This window comes from Mesoplodon densirostris, chromosome 10 (assembly GCF_025265405.1).
Source record: "Mesoplodon densirostris isolate mMesDen1 chromosome 10, mMesDen1 primary haplotype, whole genome shotgun sequence".
NCBI lineage: Eukaryota > Metazoa > Chordata > Mammalia > Artiodactyla > Ziphiidae > Mesoplodon > Mesoplodon densirostris.
Genome location: NC_082670.1, coordinates 72,975,066 through 73,002,658, shown reverse-complemented (window position 1 = coordinate 73,002,658; position 27,593 = coordinate 72,975,066). Strand labels below are relative to the sequence as shown.

Below are 27,593 nucleotides of genomic sequence, written 5' to 3'. Positions count from 1 at the left end.
GATCCCAGCCCTACCCCCTTACACAATATAAGCTGCACATATCAAAGAAAATCTTGTCTAGCCAGGTCAGCCTCCCAAAACTATGGCCTCTCCTGAGTTGAAGCAAGACCCAGCCCATGGAACCACTGGGTAGAGAGCAGGCACATGCTGCCACTCAGAACACCCATTCACTTCCCGGTACCTTAAAAAACCCATCCCTCCAGTGACTGGTTTCGGTTCCTTGTTGGGATAGTTTCTGGATTCTCAGAGCTTGCTGCTGTGATTTCCTAGAGGTGAACACAGAAATATCCCTCCTTCCCCACACATACACATACACACACACACACACACACACACACACACACAATTTCTGGGATCCCAGTGCTCCGGAGCCTTAGAGGCATCAGTTGTAACCTAGGTTGTGAGTGTGCTCTGCAAATCAGAGATCCAGGCTAGCTTACTCCCATTAACCAGCCTCAACCTGAGAGCCCACTCCAACTGAGTCCCTTCATCTTTCATTCTTGGGATGCATCTGAAAGAGAAAGCACTGGTTGGAACTGCTGTTTTTAAATTATTAAAATAATTTGCATAGCTAAATTGTAGGTCTAAGGCTTCTATGAGTAGGAGAGTTAAGTGTCTGACAGGATGCTTATGAAAATACAGAAAGCAAGCTCCCTAAGTTCCACTTTTGGTGTAACTGAACAGCGCGTGCGCGCGCACACACACACACACACACACACACACATCAGCCATCTCCTTGTCTCTTCTCTGGGGATAATATGCCAGAGTGTGCTAAGACTCCCTAACAATGGAAACAGGCTGCTCAGAAGAGTTTGAGAAGCAAGCAGCTACTACTAGGGATGAGCTGGCTAAGCTGCCTCCAGGGCTTGGAAGAGGCAGGTGCAGCAGCTGCCCAGTGAGGAGGGACCCATGGGTAGGTGGTAAAGCTCTAAAGCCAGACAGGGTTTGTTCATCATCAAGAACTGCCCAGCAAGGTCTTAGCAGCAGGGGGGAAAAAGACAATATGAAGACAACCAGTGTTTATGCTTAACGCCTAGATGCCCCCCCGCCCCCCGTGGAGACCCAGAATGACTGATGTATTCTTTTAAGACAATTTAAGTCTCCTACAGAGGAAGGGCTCCTCCATGTTCCTTCAAAGAGGATGGAGGTAACAGACACCAGGCCCACAATGATCATCTGATAGGTTGAGGAAGCCAAGACATTTCCCAGTAGAAAATCAAGTCTGTTCCCTCAACCCAGCAGCCACCTATACACAGCTTCACTAGTCAGCATAGAGAGCCTGTCCCTAAGGTCATCCCAGGAGGACACAGCTCCAAATTTTGGGTCACTTACTTCCCAATTGCAAACTCTATGATCCTAAATTTCAAGAACTGTGGAATGAGTCTCTCCATCACTAACTATCCAGTCACAGGATTCCCTGATCTTCCTGAGAGGCCATTTCCTGAAAACATAGTTGTTTAGTGTAAACCTTGGTCAAGCCTAACTTTCTTTCCTTGGTCAATTCACCATCTACCCAGGATTTATTCACCAGCAGCTATGGGGTCTGAGATATCTTAAAATTTCCCTTCCCATCTCCTACCCTCCTTACCCTAACCTCCCCTCCCACCCCCCAAAAAAGAACCGACACATGAAAAGTCCAAATAATAAATAATTGCCCATAAGAAATAAATTAACATGGAGCTCTCTAATGGAGAAGGAAAAGGAAAGGCCACCAGAACAGGCAGCTGGGGGCTCAGTTCCAACCTTGTGAAGAATGTTTTTTCTGGCCACAACTCCATGACCTCCCACTCACACACTGCAATGCTTCTCCCTCCAGTCTCTGCACACAGACAATCTCACCCCAGAAAGGGAGATCTGCTCAGAGACAGCCACTGGGGAAAGAGACACAGATTGGTAATGCCCATTTTCTCTAATTATTTCCCCCCAATTTTAAAACAAGTCTGGCTCTGATAACCAGGGACGTGGGTTAGCTGGGCCTTGTCTTCACCCAAGTAGAAGGAAACTTGTGGTTTCCATGGCTCTTCTCCTGGGCTCACCCTGATGTTCATACTAATAGTTGCCATGAACCACCACACTCTGATTTCCATTTTACAAAAGATAAATTCATTTCTTAGTTTCCCCTAGTCCCTCCCTCCCTCCCTTCCCACCCGTCTTCACCCCTGCTCTGTTACATACATGTAAGTACAAACATAAACACACACACACAGGCACACACACACACATACCTGGTCTGCTTCTTTCCCACCCCCTAAAAGGATTCCACTTCATGTGGAATCTCAGTCTGCCTACCCTTCTTCTCTTACCCTCCCTCCCTCCCCTTCCCTCTCCAGGCCAAGCTAAATCACCCAGTAAGGCAGCTCTCTCGGGAGAGAATGTTCCCAAAGACAGAAATGGGATGTGAGCATCTACCCTCAGATGGGCAAGCAAGCAAGCAGACAGCATAAGCAAGGCAGGCAGGAAGAGAGGCAGACTGCCCTGCCTCTCCATTCCTGTTTTAGGTCCCTGATTTCCCACTATTGCTGCTCTGTTGGATTATTTTTGCGTCTTCTGTTAAACAGCAACAGAGCCCTGCCACCTATGGTCAACCACCCTTCTTTGTCCTCTTTCTTTTCCCTCCTGCCAAGTGCCCTATTCTCAGAAAGCCCAGATTAATGCCTTCCATCTTGGTGGGCAACCTGCTGGGGCCCCGAGTGAGGTGCAGAGGGGCTCCCCAGCTATTTCCCAGTGACCTCTATTACATCATCGTCCTTATCCTCATCATCATTGGAGCTGAACCCCACCTCAGCAACCTCATGAGAGTCAAATGGAGGCACCTGGGACCGGAGAAGGCCGCCAGCTGGGTAGCCTGCATGTGGGGATATGTAGCCTGGGTAGACAGACATGCCCCGTGAAAGGTTGTTGGGCAAGACAGGGGAAGGAAAAGGCGCAAACATCCTCGGCTCGGACAGGAGTGGCTGTGAGAATGGGAGTGAGTAGCTGGGTAGTATCCCTGGTACAGAGGGGTTGAGCATAAAGGAGGGGTTGCTGGCAGTGACTGAGGTAGCCGTGGAAGAGGAACTGACGGGGCCTGCTGGCACCAGAGGGTCAGTAGTCACTGGAAACACCAGGCGGGCATCTGCCAGCAAATTGGACAGCTGGTAGTAGGAGGGGGTACTGCCCATAAACAGGGAATTCTCCCCAGCCTGGGAGGTGAAGGGTGGGGTGAGGTTATGGTTTAAGGAGACGGGTGGCATGGCAAACCCGCCAGAAACTGGATACCCGTGTTCATACGGCTGCACGGGGGCTGGCAGATGGCCCTTCCTGGACCGCCGGCGGGCTGACTCCTGGGCAGCAGGTGGTGTGGCCAACTTTCGCTTGTGGCCCCTTAAGTCCAACACTGGGTGCCTGTCACCACAGGGCTGGCCGGTCACCAAGAGGGAACTATTGAGGCAATGACCCCCATGTCTAGGTTCAGTCCCAAGAGCTGTCCCAGGAACAGCACTGCTGTCCACAAGTTGAGCTGGGGGGCCAGGCAGGGCAGCATTGGAGCTTGGGGAACTCTGACGGGATTCCCGGGCAGCAGCCACATCTGCATACTGCTGGAGCTCACTGATGATCTCCGGGCTGTCTGGAGAGACAGGCCTGGCCAGCCCCTCAGGGTCGGGGGCTTTGGGTGATGAGGCACTGTGTCTGCCGTTGCTTGTAGACTCGAGAGAAGGCCCCTGGGAACCTGGGGACGAAATGTAGGTAACTGAGAACCAGAATGGTCAGGGAGAGAAGGCGGGTGTTAAGACAAGATTCCATTAAAAAAAAAATCCTGTCCTGTGGTCCCCCAAATACAAATAGTTTGATGTGCAAACAACATCACCCAGTCAATTTTTCCCAATCACAAAGAAAGAAGTCCTTTGATCTAGGAAACAAGTCTATCCATGCAAAGACATGTAACTTCTCTGTTCCCCAGTTCCCTGTAAAACTCCACCAAGGTGAATCCTATGAAATAAAGGATATGAAATGCTGAAAGATATTCTTTTAGTCACACTCCTTCTGGGGGCAAAGATGGTCAGTGACCAGGATGGGAGAAAAAAGGAAAATGAAGTTTAAAAAGCAGTCCATCCTGGTTAAAAACAAAACAAAATCCATGGCCATGAAAGTGAATGGGGCAACTGGGAAATCTGAAAATGGCCTGAATAGTAGGGAATATTATGGAATTGTTAACTTTTTTTAGTGCGATAATGGTTTTGTGACTAGGAGGAGTATGTCCTTAATCTTAGCAAATGTGTGCTGAAATATTTAGGGATGAAATGACATGATGTCTTCAACTTACAAATAGTTCAAATAATGGGAAGGAAGAGAGAGAAGAAAGTTTATGAGAATGATAACAGTCATTGGATCTAGCTGCAGGATACATGGGTGCTCACAGTTCTGTTCTTTCAACTTGTCTGCATGTCTCTCAATTTCCATGATAAAAGCTGGGAACAAGAACAATCTAGCTCTCATACCCTCATACCTCATGGTGGGAGGATAAGTGAGAACCACTCCCATAGAGGGAACTTTTGCAAGAGTTCCTAACATTGTTAATGTGCCACACATATACTCTTTGATCTGGCAATCCCACTTCTAGGAATTTTTCCTATAGATACACCCATATGACTGTGAACAAGTACTGTAATGGTGGGGCACAACAATCTAAATGTCCAGGGACAGGGAACTTGGTAATGCACTGTATTATACCCATCTAACTGCATCTTGTGCAAACCTTCACTGAGGAACATTGAAAGAAAGGATAAGGAACAAGCACTGAGATACACTAGTGAATGAAGAAAAGAGCAAACAGTATATTACAGTAAGTTAGCATTTGTTTTAAAAATACAAAGAAAAGTTATATACATATATACATTTTTTAATATACACAGATACACACGTGTGCGCATACATATCCCTGTACCATGTATATGTACAGAATATCTCTTAAAAAAAACCAAAACAAAACAACAACAGGAGGGACGTCCCTGGTGGCGCAGTGGTTGGGAATCCGCCTGCCAATGCAGGGAACACGGGTTCGAGCCCTGGTCTGGGAGGATTCCACATGCCACAGAGCAGCTAGGCCTGTGAGCCACAGCTGCTGAGCCTGTGCTCTGGAGTCCAAGGGCCACAACTGTTGAGCCTGCATGCCACAACTGCTGGGGCCTGCGCACCTAGAGCCCGTGCTCTGCAACGGGAGAGGCCACTGCAATGAGGGGCCCATGCACCGCGGCGAGGAGTGGCTCCCGCTTGCTGCAACTAGAGAAAGCCCGCGAGCAGAAACAAAGACCCAACGCAGCCAAAAAATAAATAAATAAAAATAAGTAAATCTATAAAACAAACAAACAAACAAAACAAAACAGGAGTAGCACCTCCAGGAAGGAGCAATGGATGGCTGGGAGTATGAGGGAAGAAAAATTTACTTTTCACTTTACCCCTTCTTGTACCCTTTGAATTGTGAACCATGTACACATTATCTATTCAAAAAATAAATTAATTACAAACCAAACCAAAAAAAAATGCCACGTAGGTCAGTGGAAAGTAGAAGCCACTATACCTGAGGCAGCCATCTGACCATCTTCAGGGGCCTTTGGTTTGCCAGTCGCACGGACAGCAAAGATTCGCCCATCACTGGTACGGATGTATGTCCCTACGAAGAAACATGAGGAAGACTGTTAGGAGTAGACGTGCAATACAGCCAACCCTGGGAAACTCCAGGCCTAGGCACTGTGGGCTCAGAAACAGCTATAAAACTGGTGTCACACCCTCTCTCAATATCCCTGAAATGAGGAGTGGGATGACTGAGCTATGGATCCAATATTACTCACTTATTCCACAAACACTGACTGCATGACTACCATATACCAGACACTGTTCTAGACACTGAAGTACACAAGACAGAAAAGGGCCCTGTCTCACGGAGCTTAACTCCAGAGGGGGAGATAGACAATTATACTAGAAAATATCAGGAAAGGTTAAATGCAATGGAGGAAATAAACAGGGTGCTGTGAAAGAGAGTAAATTGGCTCCTTCTGTTCTGGCCCAGGTCCTCTTGATCTGGAAGGAGCCTTATTCCCTCAATAACACCCCTCCCTTGGTAGGAATAATTCAAGACGGGCATTCTATCCCACACGGCACTAGTCTACCTTCCCTTGGCCTTGAGCATGTCATTTGATCTATCTCTTGGTAGGGCTGCCTCTTGGCCAGAGGTCAAAAAACTTTTTCTTAAAGGGTCAGTTAGTAAATATTTTTGGCTCTGTGAGCCATAAGGTCTCTGTTGCAACTACTCTGCTGCTGTAACATGACAGCTGGGTGTGGCTGTGCTCCAAAGGTCTTTATTTATGGACACTGAAATGTGAATTTCATATCGCTTTCACATCACAGAATACTATACTTCTGATTTTTTTTCCAACTAATTGAAAATAGTTGAAAATGTAAAACCCATTCTTGGCTCAGAGGTACAGTAACAGGAAGCAGGCATGATTTTGGTCCATGGGCCAGTTTGCATACCCCTGCTCTAGGCTAGGAAGAACCCAGTAAGGGGGCTATATATGACCTTCTCTGGGTGTCATGTATTTCATGGCATCTTTTCCCTGAAACTAAAAGTACTTTAACCCAACAGAGGCTAGGGCAAAATCTCCTTACTAAACAAAGACCCTCGGGGAGCCTCACACAGCAGAGGCTGACATGAAAGATAGGCTTCAGCTCTGTCCTAACACCATCCAGCCCAGATTTCTCCAGCAATCTCATCTGGAGAACTCCATAAAGAGGCCAGAGGCAGTGGACTTTTCAAATGGCCACACTGGAAAATTCTGTCATGCAACCCAGGTATACTTATTCATACACCCACTACATTTTCTAATCAGGGACATCCACCCCACTCTAAGCAAGTAGGTAAGACGGCACAACAATAAACACGTTGGCTTATAACCCATTCCACAGCTCATTCCCTCTGATTCTAGTCTCCCTGTGTGTAGTGTAAGTGCTAGACATTAAGCTTTTGATTGCTAAGACATCCATTTCAAAGACATCCATCTTGGGTAAACAAACTGCCAGCTGTACGGCACAGCTACTAGCTAAACTACTAGGTAAGGAACCAGGCTGCTCCCTCCCTTGAAAAGTTCCTTTTTAGAAAGCCTGAGGTAACCTAGGTAACTAACCCTTGAGTGAGCTCGCTCTTCCATTCCCACACACTAATTTCCATTCTTATGTTTTAAATTCACCAATAAAGGGACTTCCCTCATGGTTCAGTGGTTAGGACTCTGTGCTTCCACTGCAGGGGGAACAAATTTGATCCCTGGTTGCGGAATTAAGATCCCACGAGCTGCACAGCGTGGCCAAAAATATAAATAAATAAATTCACCAATGAAGAGTGAACCTGCAAAACCCTAGCCACCCCACTCTTGGACCCTAATAAAGACAGAGACCCAGGTCCACAATCTCTTTCTCTCTGTCTCTACCCACAGCCTTCCTGTGTGGCCCTTTGAGTGTGCCATGTACCCTACAGGACCTGTGAGTAGTAAACTTTGTTTTTTCAAAGTTCCCTGATGATTGTTGCTGAGGTGCATCTTGCAATCATAATAAGAACAACAAGGGCTGGTCTAGCCACAACACTGGCTCTGGGGAAATGTATGTGGGGGCTTGCCACAAGTACTACAGGACTGGATGAGTGCCCCAGGCATTCCTAGCCGATACTATCGATAGGCTGAGCCCAGTACAAAACACTGTGTGTATCCAAACCCACTCCAAGATTCTCCATAAAAACGATGGCAAAATATAGGAATGCAGGGACCCTAACTCCTTTCTTTTAAGCCACTGACAGATATCCTTTGAGCCCACCCCAACTCGGCTAAGCGCCTAGAAATGTCATTTTCTCATGTTTCCCCCACATGTTACACTCCTATAGGATGATTCCTATCTTCTCTCTAGCTCAAGCCATATGTATTTATTTTGCTTGCCAGCCCACCACTCTCAACCAAAGGTAGGGAATAAACCCTTTGGTCAAGCTCTCACCTTTTGTCCCACGGATGATGTGGATGCTCTCACCAGCATTAATTCTTGCCTGTACGTCTGTGGAGCTGTTGAGTCCAGGAATAACAATATCTAGTGGAGACAACAGACCTCAGATTTAGATTACATGGGGCCTGACTGAAGGAGGGAAATAAAATGCAAAGTCCACATCCACCCCTGTTCCTCAATGGTTTCCCTAAAGCGTCTCAGTGGAGCAGAGGTCAGAACCAAGGAAGGTGAAGCCAGCAGGGCCTCTCACAACTGTCTAAACAAAGAATACTGTGAAAACAAGAAACTTTTTAGAAATCTGATCATCTTTCTGATCAATTTTCCTTGATTTAATTTAAAAATCAGAGTTTTTGGTTTAGAAAAAGTCACAGTTCAAATGGTTATTTCTATTTTTGTTTCTCCCTCCCTAAGCTATTTGCATGTATCTGCTGCTCCTGTCACTATGAAGAGAAAGAGCATTTTCAAGAATCAGCAGAGAAATAGGATTATGAGAGGCTCTCTCTTTTTTTTGGCTGTGCCACAGGGCATGTGGGATCTTAGTTCCCCGACCAGGGATTGAAACCACACCCCCTGCAGTGGAAGCGTGGAGTCTTAACCACTGGACCACCAGGGAAGTCCTGAGAGCCTCTCTCTTTGTTTTTAATTTGTTTCAATTTTTTTTTTTACAATGAACAGCTATTATTTTCATACTCAAAAAAACCAATTAAGATGTTTTCATGAAAATGTATTACGAATATTTCTAGATAACAAGATGAAAAACAGCATCATGAAATGCTTTCCTTCCCAATTACCCTGAACCACAGAATCAATTGCAGGGAGGGATGGACTGCCCACCTCCTACCACTGGCCCATCATGCTCGATCTACATTAAACTTACAAAGAAAGAAGCAAGCGACATTTAGGTCTTTTAACTAAAGAGGTTGAGAGCTGTCCTTCATACCCACCTGACCCTACAAGTCAGGCAGGACTCAACACATTCACACTTCTCTCTGAAGACCAACCCTATGCCCAGTGACATTTCCACAATCTTTGCAGTGTTCAGAGTCCATCCCACCCACCACATTCAAGAAAACCCAGTTCCGTGTTGCTATTCTTAAGACATTTCATTAGAATGCAAATTCTTCAAGATCAGGGACTGCTTCCTTCTCTATTTTTACCTAGAGTGCCAATGTAGTATGGCCTAGAATGCAAACATTGTTTAATAAATACTTCCTGAATGAACAAAGTAATTTAAAAAGGGACAGCACCCTGGAAGAGAACTCAGGAGCTCCCAACCTGTTGTGGTGACCACCTTCTGTACAAGGACTCCCGCACGTTGCAGGTAGTTGATTGGGAAGTTCATAGCTGGATTTGTGCTGGAGGCAGAGCTTACACTACCTCCCAGTGGGACATGCCGTGGCATCATGGGGATCGGGGTGGACTGTACAGGACGAACACTGGCCACAGGCTTCTCATCACTCTTCAGTGTTGGCTGCCTAGGAGAGAAAGAGAAGCACACTAAGGAAGTTTGGCAGAACAGCCCTTACTTACCTTTCTGCAAAGACTGCTGAGCCTCTCCAGACTTCCCCATTCTACAGCCTCAGATGCTGCTGAGAGAAGGATCAAAAGAACCTGCAGGGTATGGTAAATTCAAAAGGAGACTAGAGGCAGGGCTGAGACAGAGAGGAGACAGAGACAGCAAGGGATAAAGCCTCTCAGAGTCTAAGAAGAATCAGATGTCAGTGGAATATGGCCTTTTTGGAAATGTGAGGTGACATCTGCTCCTCTAGAATTTGGACTGTCTACATACATTAGGAGTTCGTCCTTGGAAGGAATTCGTCCTTGGAAGTCAGGTAGAGGCAAAGAGACATTAAGTGGGGGGAAGTTCTTGAGAACACGGTGCATACTAATTTGAAGACAAATGGGTGGAATTTTCCCACTAACCCAAGAAAATAGGGCCATGTGATGTCACATGTTCTGGTGATCTTGAGACCATCTATCCAACTTTAACCATCATTACCCTCTGAAACCTCAAGTTTCAGTAAGTACTACAGACACCTCTCTCCTCTGCATTACTTTTCAATGGACTTCTCCCAGGGCGAACCCCCAAAGTGCCCCTACAGTCACAGCCACCACAAAAGCAGCAGCAGGCAAAATGCCGTGCACAGCAGCTGGGCTTCTAAATGGCACATAGCCGTGGCCAGCCTGAGTACCGGTTGTGCACCTCTCACTACCAAAGTGCCAAAATGTTATCCTGTGGTCAATGATGCATTCCACACTTTTCACCTTCCTTTCAACTGGATGTTGGTACCTTGAGAAAGCTACTCCTTATTTAAGGTTTTTGAAATAAAACCCCTGTCTCTAAGCTTTCTGAAGTCTGCATCTTTGGTCTTTAGTTCAGAGAAAGAGAGCCTCTTGGACTGGTATGCTCTTCCTCATCTGACTGAAGACTGGCACATAAAAGAACACTCCACTGCTGTTGGAGTAGGTCTGCATGTCTCCTTAGTCACACTGCTCTCAGGTTGCCTTTGGGCAACCCCTGGGGCCCTGTGGATGCCATCATTCCGAGATAGGCCAGGTAGCACGGCAAGCTCACCAGGATCTGGGACCCACTTCCACAATGCCTTCCCAGGGTGGCTATGCAGGAGCTGGGGGCCCTGCTCAGATGTCAATGGGACTCTTCTCAGGATAAGAAATCAGAAGGGTAACAGGAATCTAGCCTAAGCCCCATACTCTGCAGGGGCTAAGGCTAGGAATTTGGGCGGAAAGGCCTCCTCACATGTACCCAGACAGGATAAGGAATCAGCAGGATCATGGGATGGCTCATCAAATGCTGTGAGAGGCCAATGCCTCCCACAGGGCCAGAGTTTGGCCAGAAAAGGAGCTGAGATCTCCTCACAGCCCAGCCCATTTGTCACATCTTCCCTCCATATGGCTTTTCTCCTACTGGGGTTCAGACTTAGTCCATTCCTGCTATTACAAGGAAAAGCCCAGAAAAGAGATAAAAGGGGTGGAGGACGAGAGGAGAACATACTCTGGCAACAGTATCTTAGAAAATGACACAGAAATAAAGTTTGCAGGCTTTGAAACATGGCAATTTTCTACTTGAAAGCATCTTATACATAAAAAGTAGCAAATTTACTCACCAAAATTTAGTCTTACATAAAATCTTACATGGCTTCAGTTCCTTTAGAAGCTCATTTGACAAGTTTATTTCTTTTTTAAACATGGAATAGTCAAAAGAAACAATTCTTAAATCTATCCCTCTTAAAATAATTATCTTTAATTCAAGATAATCAAATAATGTAAAAATGCAAACCAGGCAATCAGGAAGCTGATCTGATAAAGGCTATGAGGCACTTTGTCTTGTAATGAGGAAAAAAAACATAGATAACTATTCTATAATTTCCTACAAAGAGCTTTTCTCCCGCCTAGCAATTGGCTTCCATGCTGTTCCCATTCTTAATAGTTCTGGAAGCTGTACTCAAGAAAAAGATTTTTTGCTCAGGAATAAGGCGGACACAGAATGAAATCCCATTAGGAACAGCAGAATTCCCTGACTGCAATCCAAGACCCACAGAAGACCTGGCCTTCACTCTTGAACTTCGCTGCTAAGTGAGGGCTAGCACCAAGGTGCTGCAGATAGGAAGCAGCTGTGTGGGAGGGCTGGGCATTTGTGTTATGGGAAGCTGCATCTCCTCGGGAGTCCAGAGGGACTCTCTTGAGTCACAAGCCCAGCAGCTCACTCTTCCAGCCAGAGCTGCTTAAAACACCAGGGCTGCTGAACTGCTTCAGCACCTCATCCAAGAGCAGAACCTCTCAGTTCACAGCAGCCAAAGAGCAAGTTGTAGGGTCTCCCTTTATTTAAAAAAGGAAACAGTTGAAAGGCTTGGCCCTGGCCCAGCAGCAAACCTTCCTCCCTTTTCAGTGACTCACCAGTTTCTCTGACTGAAGGCAGGGATGCTGGTCAGGCTCTGGTCACTGGCGGGGTAATACTGCGCATATGATGGGCGGGTGTAGGGGACCGATGTACGTTTTTCTTCCTCGTAGCTTTTCTTTGCTGCTTTTTTCTCAGCTTTGGTCAGCTTGTGATCCTTTCGGTTAAGGAGCAATGACTCATGCTCAAAAGGCTCCTGGGGACACAGGAGGATGTTGATTTAATTACCAGTCTTTGTGACGTACAATAAGCCTTACTTTGAAACCAAGAAATGGCTGGCTGTCTCCAGTACTTAGCAAAGAGCCTGCTCACAGACACAAAGGCGGGTTTACTGTCTTCCTGTCAGCAGCATAAATTCTCAACTCTAACCTAGCACCAGCTTTAGACAACCTAAGTCTGCCTTCCATATCAAAAGAATTGGAGAGTTCAGAGAATTACCAGACTATATTTTCAGAACTTTCCCCCCTCTCTTTCTGCTAGGAAAACTCACAACGGCCAAATTATTCTCATGACTGAGCTCACACTCCTAGGATGAGACTAGGATAGGATAGGTGGTTTGGAGAGGGGAGGGGGACTGTCTGGGGCAAGGAAAAGAAGCAGCTGAATTCAAGTCGTCTGCATGAAACAAAACTTTGGATGCAGGAAACAAGCTTGCCAGACAAGTCTCCCTCAGTGGAGAGTGCAGTACTGGGACACATGCATACCAGGGTCTTACCTTGGTGATGAGGTGAGGGTATTTCAGACAGGCAAGTTGCAGGACTGGCTCCTTGATCCCCTTTATGTTCAAGGATGCTTGGGGAGCTGGCTCCTTCTCAACAAAGTGCAGTAGGTTCTCCACCTCCTTTCGAGTAAAGTTCAGCATTGGATTGAGATCATCCACGACCCGATCTAGAAGGGAGAAGACATGGAGAAAGTTCACAGCAAAGAAAACTGCAAAAGCACAGCTACAAATATTGGAAGAAAGGTTGTGGGTGGCATAATTGTCACTAATATCTAAACCATCTCAGGCCACCCCATATCTGAAAGTCAAAGAGCAGGTCTGAGGCCCTCATGAAACAGAAATATGTTAAGAGAAAACTGCATAACCAGCTCAGCTCTTATCATTAAACCCATCTTCAACAATTTGAGGTAAATTCCCTCTTAAGCAATTATTTGAATCAGAATGAGATGGAAGGAACTGCTGGCTTTCTATGACTGAAAGCCTGTCTGCATTTCCACATCCTGCCCCCCTCCCCTCCCACCCTTGATACAATTAGAATGGGAGCCTGTATAAATGTGCCTCTTCTGAGCCTGGAAGATGGCCCACCTGACATGCCCTGCTTGGAAATCTGACGGTCATAGATCTTCTTTTCAAGGGTGAAATCAGCCACAAGGCGATAGATGTGACAGGGCTTTTTCTGGCCGTAACGGTATACCCGACATACTGCCTGAGCATCATGGCAAGGGTTCCAGGAAGCATCAAACACCACCACTCGGTTGGCACCAATCAGATTCACGCCCAAGCACCCAGCCCTTTAAAACACAAGCCAATAATCACAGAACCTTTAGTTTTAAAGATAGTTTTCAAATTGGTTTTACCCCCTGTGACTCCTACCCCAATATCATCCTCTTTATCCTAAGCAGAATATACTGAATGATTCTGCTAATGAACAGTGCATTCCTCAAGCACTGAAAAGTATGTCCTGAAAATCCAACATGGAAGTACCTACCAGCTCAGAAAGAAAACCCACCCTCCCATCCCTCTGTGATGAGTAAAGGCCCACATCTTGGCCCCAGAGTGATGTCACTGGCTGAGGGGAAATGTCTGTGTACCAATGTTTCTGATGTGTTTCGTCTAACAGCTTAGGAGAATGACTGGTTCATACCCTATCGAGGGCATTCTGATGGCAGAAGACAGCACAGCCTTCAAGTCGCTTGGCATGAGACAAATAATGCCATCAGCCTTTTATACTTATATTACACTTTCTACTTATTAAACCACTTTCACATTCATCACATCATCTAAGCCTCAGAAACATCCTGAGAGAAAAGCTAATTATGACCATTGTGAATGAAGGTCTCAAAGAAATTCATGACACTATCATAATTGCCCTTCTAACACAATTTCTTTATGGGGTCCCCTCTCTGACCTCTAGAACAAGTCACAAACCTGAGGAGATCTCTTCTGACAGAACTTGGACAAGCCTTTGCGGTACCTGCCCATGTAGCCAAATGCCCTGAATGCAGTCCTCTGACCTCCCCTCTCAGGATCCACTCACCTTGTGGAGAGAAGGAACAGCCAGGTGGTGAGGTTGCTGGGATCATTGAACTGATTAATGAGCCGCTCCCTCTCAAAGGCAGGGGTGCTACCATCTAGCCCTAGGACAGAAGGAAACACACAAGAAATGGACAGATGAGGGCAGGGGTACACAGCAAAATCAATGGGCAAACGTGTTTAAAACAAAACAAACACAGACTACAGTGCTCAGATTCCACAGCCTGGACATTCCATGGGGATCTACCATGAGACCCAGGCATCTATAATTTTAAAATACCCCCAAGTGATTCACATGTGCAACAAAGACTATAAACTGTGTTTTTCCCTTTAGTATCTTGGGTCAATTCTAAGGCCAAGGTTCCTAGACTTCAGAGTGCAAAAGAATCACCCTAGTTAAGGAAGCCTGGTAAACACTGGCTTAAGGTAACTGCTCTGCCTCAGTCCTGTGAATCTTAGTGACTGCAAAAGGACCAAGGGTTTTGTGTTTTGATATGGATGATATTCCTCCCCCACGCAGGAATCTACAGTGTTAACAAGCTCCTAAGGCTACGAAGTTGCTCGAAGGAGACATTAAAAAAATAGAACTGGAGCAGTGGGATGGGACATATGAGTGAAAAGAGGGAAGCTCAAAAGAAAGAGAAAAGGTAAGCTTCAGTTAAGAAGCATGAATAAGGGAAGAGGGGCAACATTTGCCACCTAGAGTAAAGCAGAGAAAAGGGCAAAGCTAAGGGTATGAAATACTACATGGAGAACTGAATTACTACCAATGTAGGAAGCATTAGTTTAATTGCCTGGTATTAGAGGCTCCCTCAGTCAACACCCCAACCTACCTTTCAACTTGAGTTCCCACAATTTCCAAGCACAAAAAAGCTCAGCACTGACTCACTGGGCAAGCCTATAGTCAACACAAGGATCCAGGCTAGCTCCTGTGCTGGACTCTCATCACCACCCCCTGAACCTCCATTTCTCTAAATCTTTCCTTTAGGCCAGGGCTTCTCAACAAGAAGATTTCCCCACCCTACTACCCTACAAGGAACATGTGGCAATGTTTGGAGATGGTTTGGGTTGTTATAACTGTGTGGATGCTACTGCCATCTAGTGAGTAGAGAACAGAGATGCTGCTAAACATCCTACAATGCAAAGGACAGCTCCCTACAACAAAGAATTAACTGGCCCAAATGTCAATATCTGGTCAATAAGTCTCTGAAGTCAATATTTCTCAACTTTTTTTTTCATCACCACCCCATTAAGGAGGCTTTTTACACATTTTTTCCCAATCACCATGCCCTCCATAAAATTTTAACACCACAGATATACTGTATATGTTTATTCATTATATACATATTTGTGCTTTACACTTTTAAAAAGTTAAGATTTTTTTGTCTCCTCGAGAACCAATTTTCACCCCCTTAGGGACACCATCTCCCCCAATTTGAATACATGATCTAGGCTGTGTTCACTTTGTTCCTTCTGCCTAAGATGATCTTTGGGCCACACCAGCTCTGTATATTCAAATTCTCCCCATCTCTGCAAGTCTAGTGCAAGCTCCACCTCCTCCAGGAAGCCTTCTCCAACCATCCTCGCCATGATGATTCTGTCCTCCTTAGAACCCCCATGAGGGCAATCAATCAGTGCTACTTTGAATCTGTCCTTGAGTTGCTGCACCTTGGATGATGACAAGGCATATGTCTTCTACATCTGTGCACTCCCCCTATCTGGCTTAAGCTCCCCAGCCCAGGACAGTGCCTCACACAAAGCAGCTTGCTCTTAGCGTCTCTCTGCTCCTTAGTCAATCACAGATATTCTTGTTCATGTGATGGTGGAGTAGGAGAAGAGAGGAAGAGAGAGAGGGAAAGGAAACCCTTAGGCAGACCTTGCCAAGGCTCCAGAAAGCAAGCAGCAATGAACTCACGGAAGTAGCTGACGTTTCGAACCCACTTCTGTATTCCTTGCCCCTCAGCACCAGGTAGACAGGGCGCTTCTCGTTTGCCTAGGAACTCCTCGATTAAAGCCAAGGTGGAAAGGCTCTGGCTGAAAGGGACACATTTGGTTCAGAAGGCTCCTGGACCTAAGGGAATCTTGTTCCCCAATAGGCCCACCTCAATAGGCTCCCCTCTGACAGTGGGAGCTCCCACATCCGACTCCCCACAAAGAACCACCCTAGCTCATACGGGAGTAGAGTCGTCCACACACTTATTACCACCACCCGACTAAAAAGTCTTTATCCTATTACTTCCTCGATTGAAAAATTCTGAGATTTAGCTCAGTGCAGAGTAACAAATAGCATCAGCATTAAAAACCAACACTGGGGCCTCCCTGGTGGCACAGTGGTTGAGAGTCCGCCTGCCGATGCAGGGGATACGGGTTCGTGCCCCGGTCTGGGAGGATCCCATATGCCGCGGAGCGGCTGGGCCCGTGAGCCATGGCCGCTGGGCCTGCGCATCCGGAGCCTGTGCTCCGCAACGGGAGAGGCCACAACAGTGAGAGGCCCGCATACCACAAAAAAAAAAAAAAAAAAAAAAAAAACCAACACTGCATGAATATGCATTAGATCGAATTACAGGCCACAGGCAATATTATAGATCTTACTAAGGAGATAGATCATTTAGTTGCTTCCAAGTTATCCAGAGAGCCAGTCCATAAAAGCAGTGTAGCACTAGGCTCTCCCTAAGTTACAATCACTGCTTTCCTCTCAAAGTATCTTACACATGGGAACCCTCAGTCTGAGACTCCCAAGCCAGGCTCCTGCCACTTAGCTCTCACTGGAGCATAATCTAGTCGGAACAAAGGAGAAGCAATCTACTTTACGTCTGTTTCCCTGAGGAGTGAGGCCTTGATGGGACTCAAAGCTCTGGCAAGACTGAGAATGTGACTTGGAACAAAAACCATTATTTATTTGGCCTTATACACAAAGCTTAGGAAAAAAAAAAAAAAAGGCTGGGGAGGCATAGATGCAGTTTAGACCAGGGGTCAGCAAACGTTTTCTGTAAAGGGCCAGAGAGCAAATATTTTTCGGCTTTGCAGACCACACATAGTCTCTGCTGCATATGCTTCTCTTTTTTTAATTTTAATTTTTTCAATTTTTAATTTTATTTTTTTTGGCCGCACCCTGCGGCTTACGGGAAGTTCCCTGACCAGGGATTGAAACCGTGTCCCCCGCAGTGGGATCGCAAGAGTCCTAACCACTGGACCACCAAGGAATTCCCTGCATATGCTTCTTTAAAAAAACAAAAATGAAAAAAACCTCTTTTCAAATGGAAAAACTAGCTCTCAGGCTGTACAAAAACAGGCCACAGGTCATATTCGGCCTGCGTCACAATTTGAAGGATTAGACTGTGATCTCCAATGTTAGCCTAAGGTTTCAAATGTTCTCTGCAGAGAAATTGCATTGTATAAAAAAAGAAACTCTAAGAAAGAGAAGAAATGCAAGAAGGTCCTCACAAGAAGCACTGGTTGCAGAGGCATGGAGATAAAAGGGGGCTGGTGCAACCCCGGATGGTCTCACTCTGCAGGGGTTGTATCACTCTTTACCAAAGACACACACTCGGCAATTTCTCTTCCTACCTGAACACAAGGATCTTGTCTCCAAGCTTCACACTTTCCTCAATCAGGTGGAAAAGCAGTACCATCTTGGGAGAGTTCTCTAAGACACCAGTCTGGTAATTAGTCAAAAGGTCCTTGGCCTATAGGAGAGGAAATGAGGCAGCTTGGAGCAGGTCCATGGCCAGATTACTAGAAATACTATTCTCTCCCTCAAAGGCAGCAGCTCACAGGCAACCTTAATAGTTCCCTGCAGACCTTAGCAGTACAGTGCACTGCACAAGCCCCACCCTCTCCCCATGAAAGCTTTGCACGATCCCTTCTCAGCAGTGGTTTATGGCCACAAAAGTATCTGCTTGACTCACCCATTCATATGTGACAATGTTGTTGCCTCGCTCCTGGAAAGGGTTAAAGCCGACCCCTTGTAGGAACTTGCTATTGGTCGCCTCTCCCATTGAGGCGCTGTCCTCACCCTTGCCTTTTGTTCCCTGTGAAGGGCAGCGGGCACTAGTCCCTGATGAACCAAGCTCTTCCACGTCTAAGTCTTGCTCATTGGCCAGGTTCTCCTTCTGAAGGGCTTCATACAGCACGTCAGGGTGATTCCAGATCTGAGGTTCAAGTTAAAGGGGAGGAAGCATAGGGCAGAGAACAATCTAAGGGTGTCCCAGGGAGTCTGGAAACATGCAGTTATTCAAACACACACCTCCCACAGCACATAGTCACACCAAAACTTAATGTCTCCCCAACCCCCTCATGGTCAAAGAGCCTGCACACTCATTTTCACTAAGCAACTCTGATTGCTATGATACATGAATGGGAGAATTCACACCAGGAGGCATGCCAGTATGATTGGTACACAACCAAAAAGGCTGTGTCACAAGTCTTGCATTCTTATTTAAGCAAGAACAAGAACATTCCTGTTTCACCATGTGGCTACAGTCAACTACTGTATGAAACTATGAAACAAGACCAATCTCTCCCTATGGACAAAAGTATCTAACTTACAGATGATCAACTGTAAGTCATTTCAAGGACTATTCCTGGCAGGAGTTGAGAATTCCAGGGGAAAGCGGTGTGTGGGGGGGTGGGAAGGGTATGTTTGCACCGCAGCATCCTCAAGACCATGTCTGCTTTAGCTTCCTTGCCCTGGTCTAGGACTGTGGGTACAAAAGAAATATTTTGAAACCCATCTGTCCCTAGACACACACCTTCAGCTGACTTATTAAAGCAGTGCTCAATTGGAAATAATACCCAACAGGTTGGTTGAGAGCTGTCAAAGAAAAGGATCCTTCGTGAGGCAACAGAGAGCATCTGGCCAGGTCAAAGACAAGTCAGCGTTCATCAACCTGTTCACGAGGCTCAGTGCTAAAGACACCTAGGCCTTGCTGTCCCCAAACCATCTCAAGCATTATCAGAATGAAAGAGATCTTGATCTGATTAAATACAGAATCAAATGGAAGGTATCCCTAATAATGTGTCTATGCTATATATTTCTTGAATCCTGATTACGCTAGCAGTCAAAAATTTTGTCCCACGATGTTCCACCATCACTCCATTTCTCAGGTGAAAAAGATCAGTGAGAAAGGAAGTGACTTCTCAAGTTTGGTATAACAAGTTGCACATTTGCAAGGGGCACCATTTACATTATAGTCTATGAGTGGCACTCCTGGGAACTGTCTTGCCTTGGAGCCCTCAATTCAGTGAACTTCTTCCTTTATCAAGGACTCCCAGCAGGAACAACTCCCTTGGGACCATAAGCATCCTTAGTCTGTGTCTTAGTATTCCCTGAGGCCTCAACACACCTTGCAGCAGACACAGAAAGCCTTGAGGGGGTTCAGCCCCAGCCAGCCACTGCTACCACAGTCCCGGAAGCGGTCCATGAACTGTGTATACAAATCTCGCTGGATCTTAGAGAGTCGCACCAGGATCACATTTTCTTCCTTGGCAGGGAGATGAATCTTCAGCACAGTGTGGCCTCTCCTACAAAGGTACAGATCAGAATTGACAAGGCAGTGTGTCCAGGAGGGGTCAGTGCAGGATAAAAACAGAACCCTGCATTTCTGCCACACCGCCTTCTTTAGGATTTCAACATTCACAACAGCCTTACCATAATGCGGATTGGCTCAGCAACCATCAAGAAACTTATTTTGAGTATAAAAACTAAAGCAAAGAGGCAGAGTGACCTGGGAACTCCAGGTTCTTACCCTAATCTAGGGCTGCTTCTCTAAGCTTTCTCCACACATGCCATCTTAACAAGGAAAAACAAAGGGATGCTTCAGACTGGCTAGCCTACATCTTCTAAGATGCTGAAACTGGTGAAGCCATACCCCTGAGAACCACCACTTTATTCTTTCACTCAAGTCATTAGAATGGTAGTTATCTCCTGCTTCTCTCAGCAAGTAAGGCAGATATCCCTAGTAACCTCAAAGATTAACTTCTGAGAAAAGCACTTCTGGACCAGACTCAGAGATTGAAATACTGGATATCCACCGTCTGCTAACTATTCAGGAAAAGCTATTCAGTAAAAGGAAAGTTTTACTATTGCCCTACTAGAAAGGGGCCCTCCCACTGTAACCACCTTTCCCCTTCAGGAAAGCCTTGTCATGTCTATTCCATCAGGGCTCTCCAAGGATTTAGAAAACAGAGCCCTGAGGATGGCTCACCTCTGCACAAAGCCCTCCAGGAGGCTGTGCAGGACATGGCTCCGGTACCGCATGAGGCGGACATCCTGAGGCGTGCTGTCAATACACTGTCCATTCAGGATGGGGCGCTCAAACATGTTGCTGAACTCCTGCCGGGTGCCAAGGAAGTCTGGACGCACAAAGTCCACCATGCACCAGTACTCGATGAGGTTGTTCTGCAGAGGGTATCCGGTCAGCACCACCCGGCGGCGAGAGCGAATGTTCTTCAGGGCCTGTGAGGTGCTGGCCTGGCAGTTTTTGATGCGGTGTCCCTCGTCACAGATTACCACATCAGGGCCAGGGCGGCATAAGGCCTTCTCAAACTCTAGGGAGGGAAGAGGATCCGGAGTAAGAAGGTGAGAGGGCCTGCTCTTAGTCAACAATATGAGAAGTAGGGGTGCACCCTGGAGGAGACAGAAGAAATGAAGGAAGCAGGAAAGCAAGAGTCAGCCCCCATTGGTGAAAGGGAGCCAACCATTCAAGCTCCTGTGCATTTGGTGTGACACATTAACCTGGCCTATTGACTCTTGCAGTAAATATCCCTTTTCCCTCTTTCCTTTCCTTAATTTTTTTCCTTTTAGGCTAAGAGTAAAACTGACTTGCATTCCTAGGGCTTATACCAACCAGGTAGCAGACAGCATGACTTTACAGAGTACTAGCCTAGGATTAAAAATGAGTCTGGATGGTATTGATGGGAATAATCCAGACACTTCCACTGGCTGTCACCATTGTCTTGGTGCCATCTGAGAGCTGGCTGGTGGGAACTAACTAAAGGACAAGGTCTTCCTGGAGTTACTCGCCAGTCAACGTTAAATGGCAAATTCAGCCACAGAAGCAAACCTAAAAAACAGAATCTCATAGATGAAGAGATCTATAAAGTGAAACAGCCTCTGAACCTTAAAAAAAATTTTCTTCCCCAAATAGACCAAGGCCCCATAGAAGAGGGAGCAGAACTAGAACTATGAGAAAAATGGCTTTCACCAAAAAACAAGAAAATTGGGATAAATTCTTCTTTTATAAATTCACAAACAACATTATTACTACTCTGTATATTAGCGATTTAAATACTTTATATTTTCTTAATGCTATCTCACAACATCTCTGGGAAGTGGTGAAGGGAGCAGTTACTCTTCTAACTGTTCTATGAAAGACACAGGGGAGTCTCCCCCATGCCAGACTGTGGCCTGGCCTACCCAGAATTCCACTGCCTGCAGAGAAAGCAATATCTTCTGAGAGCCAGTGCAGGTCATCCCACCTACCTTGGGGACCAGGATTTCTGGTTCATGTCAATACAACTCACATCAATAATGCTTCCCATTTGACTAGGTGCTATAGCAGACACTATTTCTTTTCCCCTGGATCACCCTTTAGAGTATTCCCAGAGAGGCTGCCCACCTCTTCGAAACTCCTGCTGTCGATCTTCCTCATCCAGATCAATGATGACCGGGTGAGAACGTTTCTTGGTTTTCTTCGGTCTACCTGTGGCAAAGGATTTCTTCAGGGTGAGGAGTCTGTACATTTCATACCCCATCAGCAGCACCCCACCCTCTGACACCCAATCAGCCATCACTTTAGCACGAGCTGCCATTGTCCTGCAAAAGTGAACAGAAAGAAAGTATTATTGCTTCCCCTGCTCCCCAGGAAAAATTCCTCACCGTCAAAGCTGTGTTCATGTACATTCAGAGTCCTTATTGCCCAAGACTTCATGTGGCAGCATCACAGGGCTGGCCAGCTGACCAAGGACTTTCCCACCATTCTAGAGACACTAATTGAACTAAGGATGGACTGGTTCACTGATGATGGTTAAATAGCAAAAAACAGAAATTCAATGGCACAAGACAAGCAAAAGTGACAACCTCCCTGGATGTACATTCATGACTACAGTTCTACATTTGAGGGAGAATTTCAAGTTATTTCCAAAATGAATACAAAGTAGTAAAAGCAAGGGCAACATTCTGTGTTTCACCTGCCCAGGCCCTTGTGAATAAAGAGCCAAGGATGCACAGTAAAGGAAAAAGAACAGCAGAGACCGGATGCCACTCAGCACAGTCCCTCTACTCCTAAACAATTGAGCCCTGGCTGTATTTCATTAACTGCTGTGTGGACTGACAGTCCTGAAATCTAGGAAAGAGCAGGTGATCAGCCACCTGTAGGGCCACTCATAGTCTCCTCGTTTTGATGTGTGTGACCAAACATCACAAAAGGTGGCCTCTGCAGAAAAGAAAGTCTACCTTCTCAATTATTCATATCAACGAGGGGAAAGGGTAGCATGGATTGCTGGCTTGGATCAAGAAATAGCTTTAGATTTTTGGAAACCAGGTTGAATTTACAGAATGGAAATATAAATAATTTTATTTAAATCTGAAACAAAAAAAGGTTTGCACTTTTCAAAGCTTGGAAGTTGTACTGTTAAAGGTCAAATATAGATTGGTGCTTAAAAGAAGAGACTGGTGATTAGGTTTCTAATAAAAGATAAATGTAAAAGGTGAAAAGTTAGGAGATGGAAAGTTTCATTTTATCATGTTGAATTTTATTACTATACACATGGGAAAATGTGACCATGTACACAGATTTTTTAGGACATAAAAGCATCTTCAAGCAGAATACAAGAAATTTTCCAGGCTACATAAGTCTGACTTTACTGAAAAACTAGGCAGAGAAAAAATGAGTAGCAAGAAGAGAGAGGGGGATACATAAAGAAACCAAAAGGAATCTGGGAGGACAAGGCACATACCCAGATAGATTGCCTTGACATCCAGATCCTGGGAAGAAGTCTAAAACGAAAGGTGGGGACCTTCCCTGGTGGTGCAGTGGTTAAGAATCCGCCTGCCTGCCAATGCAGGGGACACGGATTCAAGCCCTGATCCGGGAAGATCCCACATGCCATGGAGCAACTAAGCCCGTGCACCACAACTACTGAGCCTGTGCTCTAGAGCCCGTGAGCCACAACTACTGAGCCCATGTGCTGCAACTACTAAAGCCCACACTCTGCAACAAGAGAAGCCACCACAATGAGAAGCCGGCACACCGCAACGAAGAGTAGCCCTTGCTCACCGCAAGTAGAGAAGGCCTGCGCACAGCAACGAAGACCCAAGCCAGCCAAAAGTAAATAAATAAAATAAATAAAAAATTTAAAATAATAATAAAAAAATAAAAGGAAAGGGGCAGAGAGGAGAGGGCAGGCCACCTACTTATGCTCATCATTCAAGATGTGAACTTTAAAGAACCGAGGCTGGACTTCTTCAGGCTTGTTGTCAGCTGGAAGGGCTTCAGGAGCTGGGAGCCACATGTTGAACTCTGCCAGCCAGTTCTGAAGAGTATTAACCTATCAGAAATTCAAGTCCAAAAAGAGAGTTTTAGGGAACAAGCTCAGAGCTGAGCTCGTAAGGCTTTTTAGTGCCCAGTAAGGCATTACTCCAGAGCTCTGCAGAGGGGTGACCAAGTGGTGCCTTCCCAAACACTTACCGGCACAATGGCAAGGACGGTTTTGGCTGGCGTGTGGCGGAAGAGGACATCGATGAAGGAGATCACTTGCAAAGTTTTCCCCAGTCCCATGCTGTGGGCCAGGATACAGCCAAAGCCACTACTGGTCTTAAATCGCTCCAAGGACTCAACCAGGTTATCATACAGGAACCGGATCCCACCAATCTGACAGGGAACAAACACAAACAAATATCTTTGGCTGGCAAAGACCAGGGGTCTAGTTTACTTACTTTGGAACTAGTCAGAATTAAGTAAATGAGCAGACATTATACCAGACAGCTGGTGTGGACGGCTACAGAAGTTTCTCTGAACCCTGACTAGTTAATTGGCTGGTGACGTTCTTCTCAGAGAAAACACAGAAAAGCATTCACCTGGTACAGTGGCCCATCTGAGGCAAGAATCTTGAGTACCAAATTCCTGACTGGGTCCTTCACTTAGGCTTGGTGGCTGACCTTGGCTGCTCACCTCAAGGCAGCCCATTTCACAAGGAGCTATTCTTACTGTTAAGAGTTCTTACGTTGAGTCAACTGCTGACTTCATAGAGCTTTCACTCACTGGTCCTGGTTCCAGGTTCTGGGTCAACACAAACTACTCTGATCCTTCCTATCAGAAAGTCCCTCAGACTTCTGAGTCTCACATCTCTTCCAGAGCCACAATTCCCTAATCAAAGCACTGCTCTCCAGAGAGTATCTCAATCAGTCTTTCAGATCTCACAGAAGGAGGCTCAAGGTTATTCAGCCAAAAGATTAGCACCTTCTACATGATAGGGCATCTCTCAGGCATGTCCCTTCCCATTCATCAGGAATCCTGAAGCATCAACTGCTAGGAGGAAGAATCAGGCCTTTCCAATAGCTGCTCATGGTACCAAACAAGTACTTCACAGGCTGTGATGCGGGTGACGTCCACAGCAAGGAAGCTGAAAGGAGACCAAGAGAAGAGTCCAGATTTGCTGTACCTGATGAGGTTTCACTGCCCGTGCCAACTGCGGGGCCAGGAAGACGTTCTCCTCCTCCGGAGGGTGGTTCAAGTTGACAAGGACCCGCCCCAGAGCATCGCGCTGATTTAAGACGTCATTCACATGGGTGCCACCTTTCTCCTCTTCCTCATCCTCCTCACTGACAGACTCACTGCTGTCCACAATGTGCAGAGTGTCCTCCTCTCCAGAGCTCAATTCAATCACCTCTGAGACAGCCAACAAAACAAAACAAAACAAAAACTCAGGAAGCAGAGATAATTTACTGCTCGTTGTTAAAACAGGAGAGCATGGAAACAAAGTTAGAACTTGTTATCACTTGTAAAAATTTTTTATTTCTATTTTTAGCTTCACATTAAGACAAGGGGAAAACTTATATTTACCAAGGAGACTCAGGGAAATTTGTCACAGTCAGAACCCAAACTGAATGAGGAAGGACTGAACAATCTTCTATTCAAAGGTACAGCTAATCTCTCAGGGAGAACATTGGGTCAGGAGGAAGGAGGGGCACCTCTGGCTCAATCTTACCATCTCGACTGCTTTTTTCATCCTCACTGCCACTGCTACTGTCCAAACAAATCACTTCCTGGGTCAAGACCCGAGGAGGCAGTTGGGGTCCATCGCTTGCTCTTAAGACAATTTCCTCTGGGGAAAAAAAGATGGAAGGGAATGTCAAAACCACATTTAGCTCAAACATATTTTCCAAAATGATTTGCCATCCTCCTCCTTTGTTGCTCTCTGGGGGACTATCCCCTGAGGAGACAAGTAGAGGGCATCTCAAAAACCCTAGTCTTCTTCCCAAATTCCCTTTTCTCTACTGGCTCTTACTTCCTAGTATTCACCTGACCACTAGAAAATGTCCTAATCCCTTGGCATGTTAACATCCAAAGTTATGGATGAAAATCTAAATAACGTCAATTTAAGGAGGTACATTTTTATCCATCTTACTTTTCAAATGAGATCCTTCTGATCATGTGCTTCTCAGAAACTGAATGGATTGAAAGGATTCCTGAGAGGCAGATCTTATTCCAGATCTGTCCTTGACCACAGTGTGCACTGAGGGTCTCTTCTCCCTGCAGCGCGGGGCCTTTCCTGCCACCTCCACTGCTTACCGGGAAGGAACTCCAGGGGAACGGTGGGAATGGGGGCTGCGTAATCCTTCCTCTGCTGCTCCAGGCGTTTCCTTCTTTCCAATTCTTCCTGTTGTGCTGCTTTGGTAACTGGCTCCAACTGATCCTCCCGGAGCAGCTTGCTAAACATTTAAATAAGAGAGAGCACTTGGGTTCACTTGAGATTTGGGCAATGTAATGTCAAGATAAAGAGGGAAACCATCATTGCTGGGCTCAGAGAGCTGAGGTGGGAGAAGAAGCCACATCAGCCCCACTACACCCATGAAATGGGCAAGGTAAAAAAATAAATGGGACTTCAAGGCTCAGGTGGTTCTGGGCTAATGTTTTTCATATTATTTAACTTCCTGACAGGTGCCCCTGCTGAATCATCTCTGCACATAACAGATCAAGAGTGAAATAGAGTAATATGTAATTCATAAAGCTGGAAAGCAGTATAAAAAACAGAGTTGTTATATGGGAAAGTAGGATTATGGATGATTCTACATCCTTATTTCCCAAACTTAAAGTAAATTTTCAAGTCATCATTATGTTTAAAAAAAAATGAGGGTAGGAGGAAAAAAATATCATTTATCTCCTTTCAACAGCAAAACTGTCATTGGTAGAAGAAAGAACTATTGGGGATTTGGATAGTTAAGGAAGTTCACATCTGCTGATCTCTTAGCTCAAGGAATAAGCCCTGCTTTGGACCAGACAGCCGTCTTCCAACTGATGTTGAGTTCTAAGAAAATAAGAACTCAACTTCTTTTATCTCCTCTTATTTTGAGACACAAGGAAAAAATAAAGGAAGAAACCAGAGTCCAACCAGAGCATGCTATGGCTGCTTCCCCGGGCCTCCAAAGAGTGGGACACTCCCCAGGGGTGCTCGAGTGCCATCCACTTCAGCCCTGTATCCTCTGACAGCCCAGACCCAGTGGTCCTGAGCTCCATCTTCACTATTAATTGGGGCACACAACTTATACTTTTCTCCTTGGGAAATCGGACTCTCCTGCTCAAACCAGTCCTTTTGCTACTGACAGCCTTCAAACGAAGGTAATACTTCTACTCCCTCTCTTCCCCTCTTACCCAGAGCATAGCTCACCGTATGTTTCTCCTCATGTGGGAGGGCTTCTGAGCTCTCTTCTTTTTGGGGTCCTCGGAGGCAAGGCTCTTGCCTTGGTGGCGCCTAAGCTGCTCTGAAGGCTCAGACTGAGATGAGGTAGTTGAAGTGCACCGCGGTGGCCGCTGCCCATCTTCCCCCAGCTGGGCACACTCAGTGCCACACATGTCTTCCAGGGATGCGTCTGAAGAGACAAAGGGAAAGAGGTGCCAGGGACCAACCTTTACTGGAAGAAGAAGTGGGTTTTGATGCCAGACCCACCAGGGTTCAAATCTCAACTCAGCAACTTATTAGCTGGTGATTCAATAAAGCAAGTTACATCTCTCTGAACCTCAATGGACTTATCTATAAAATGAGTATAGTAATGTCCACACTGCAGACCTGTTGTGAGGACTAAATAGTGTGCATGCTTAGAACCAGGCCTGGCCCCCAGAGTAGGCTCACAACAAATGATAGCCATCACTCTTGATATAATTTAGCACTACGATCAGAGTGAGG

General features: G+C 46.0%; 1 protein-coding gene across 6 annotated transcripts in view; it reads right to left on the bottom strand.

The window, feature by feature from the left end:
* Positions 1–2,326: 2,326 nt before the first annotated feature.
* Positions 2,327–27,593, bottom strand: part of RAD54L2 (RAD54 like 2) — an 88,497-nt gene continuing 63,230 nt past the window's right edge. For all 6 annotated transcript variants that reach the window (XM_060110140.1, XM_060110139.1, XM_060110137.1 and 3 more), the window contains 20 exons: positions 27,078–27,279; positions 25,982–26,121; positions 25,398–25,514; positions 24,852–25,078; positions 23,879–24,061; positions 23,605–23,738; positions 21,809–22,005; positions 20,396–20,738; positions 19,535–19,712; positions 18,098–18,340; positions 17,757–17,875; positions 16,105–16,223; positions 14,194–14,293; positions 13,242–13,447; positions 12,651–12,823; positions 11,935–12,131; positions 9,295–9,494; positions 8,014–8,103; positions 5,558–5,650; positions 2,327–3,709 (listed from right to left, as the gene is read on the bottom strand). In XM_060110140.1, the coding sequence (XP_059966123.1) occupies positions 2,715–3,709; positions 5,558–5,650; positions 8,014–8,103; positions 9,295–9,494; positions 11,935–12,131; positions 12,651–12,823; positions 13,242–13,447; positions 14,194–14,293; positions 16,105–16,223; positions 17,757–17,875; positions 18,098–18,340; positions 19,535–19,712; positions 20,396–20,738; positions 21,809–22,005; positions 23,605–23,738; positions 23,879–24,061; positions 24,852–25,078; positions 25,398–25,514; positions 25,982–26,121; positions 27,078–27,279 (4,256 nt within the window). In that variant the 3' untranslated portion in view covers positions 2,327–2,714. The remainder of the gene's footprint in view (positions 3,710–5,557; positions 5,651–8,013; positions 8,104–9,294; positions 9,495–11,934; positions 12,132–12,650; positions 12,824–13,241; positions 13,448–14,193; positions 14,294–16,104; positions 16,224–17,756; positions 17,876–18,097; positions 18,341–19,534; positions 19,713–20,395; positions 20,739–21,808; positions 22,006–23,604; positions 23,739–23,878; positions 24,062–24,851; positions 25,079–25,397; positions 25,515–25,981; positions 26,122–27,077; positions 27,280–27,593) is intronic.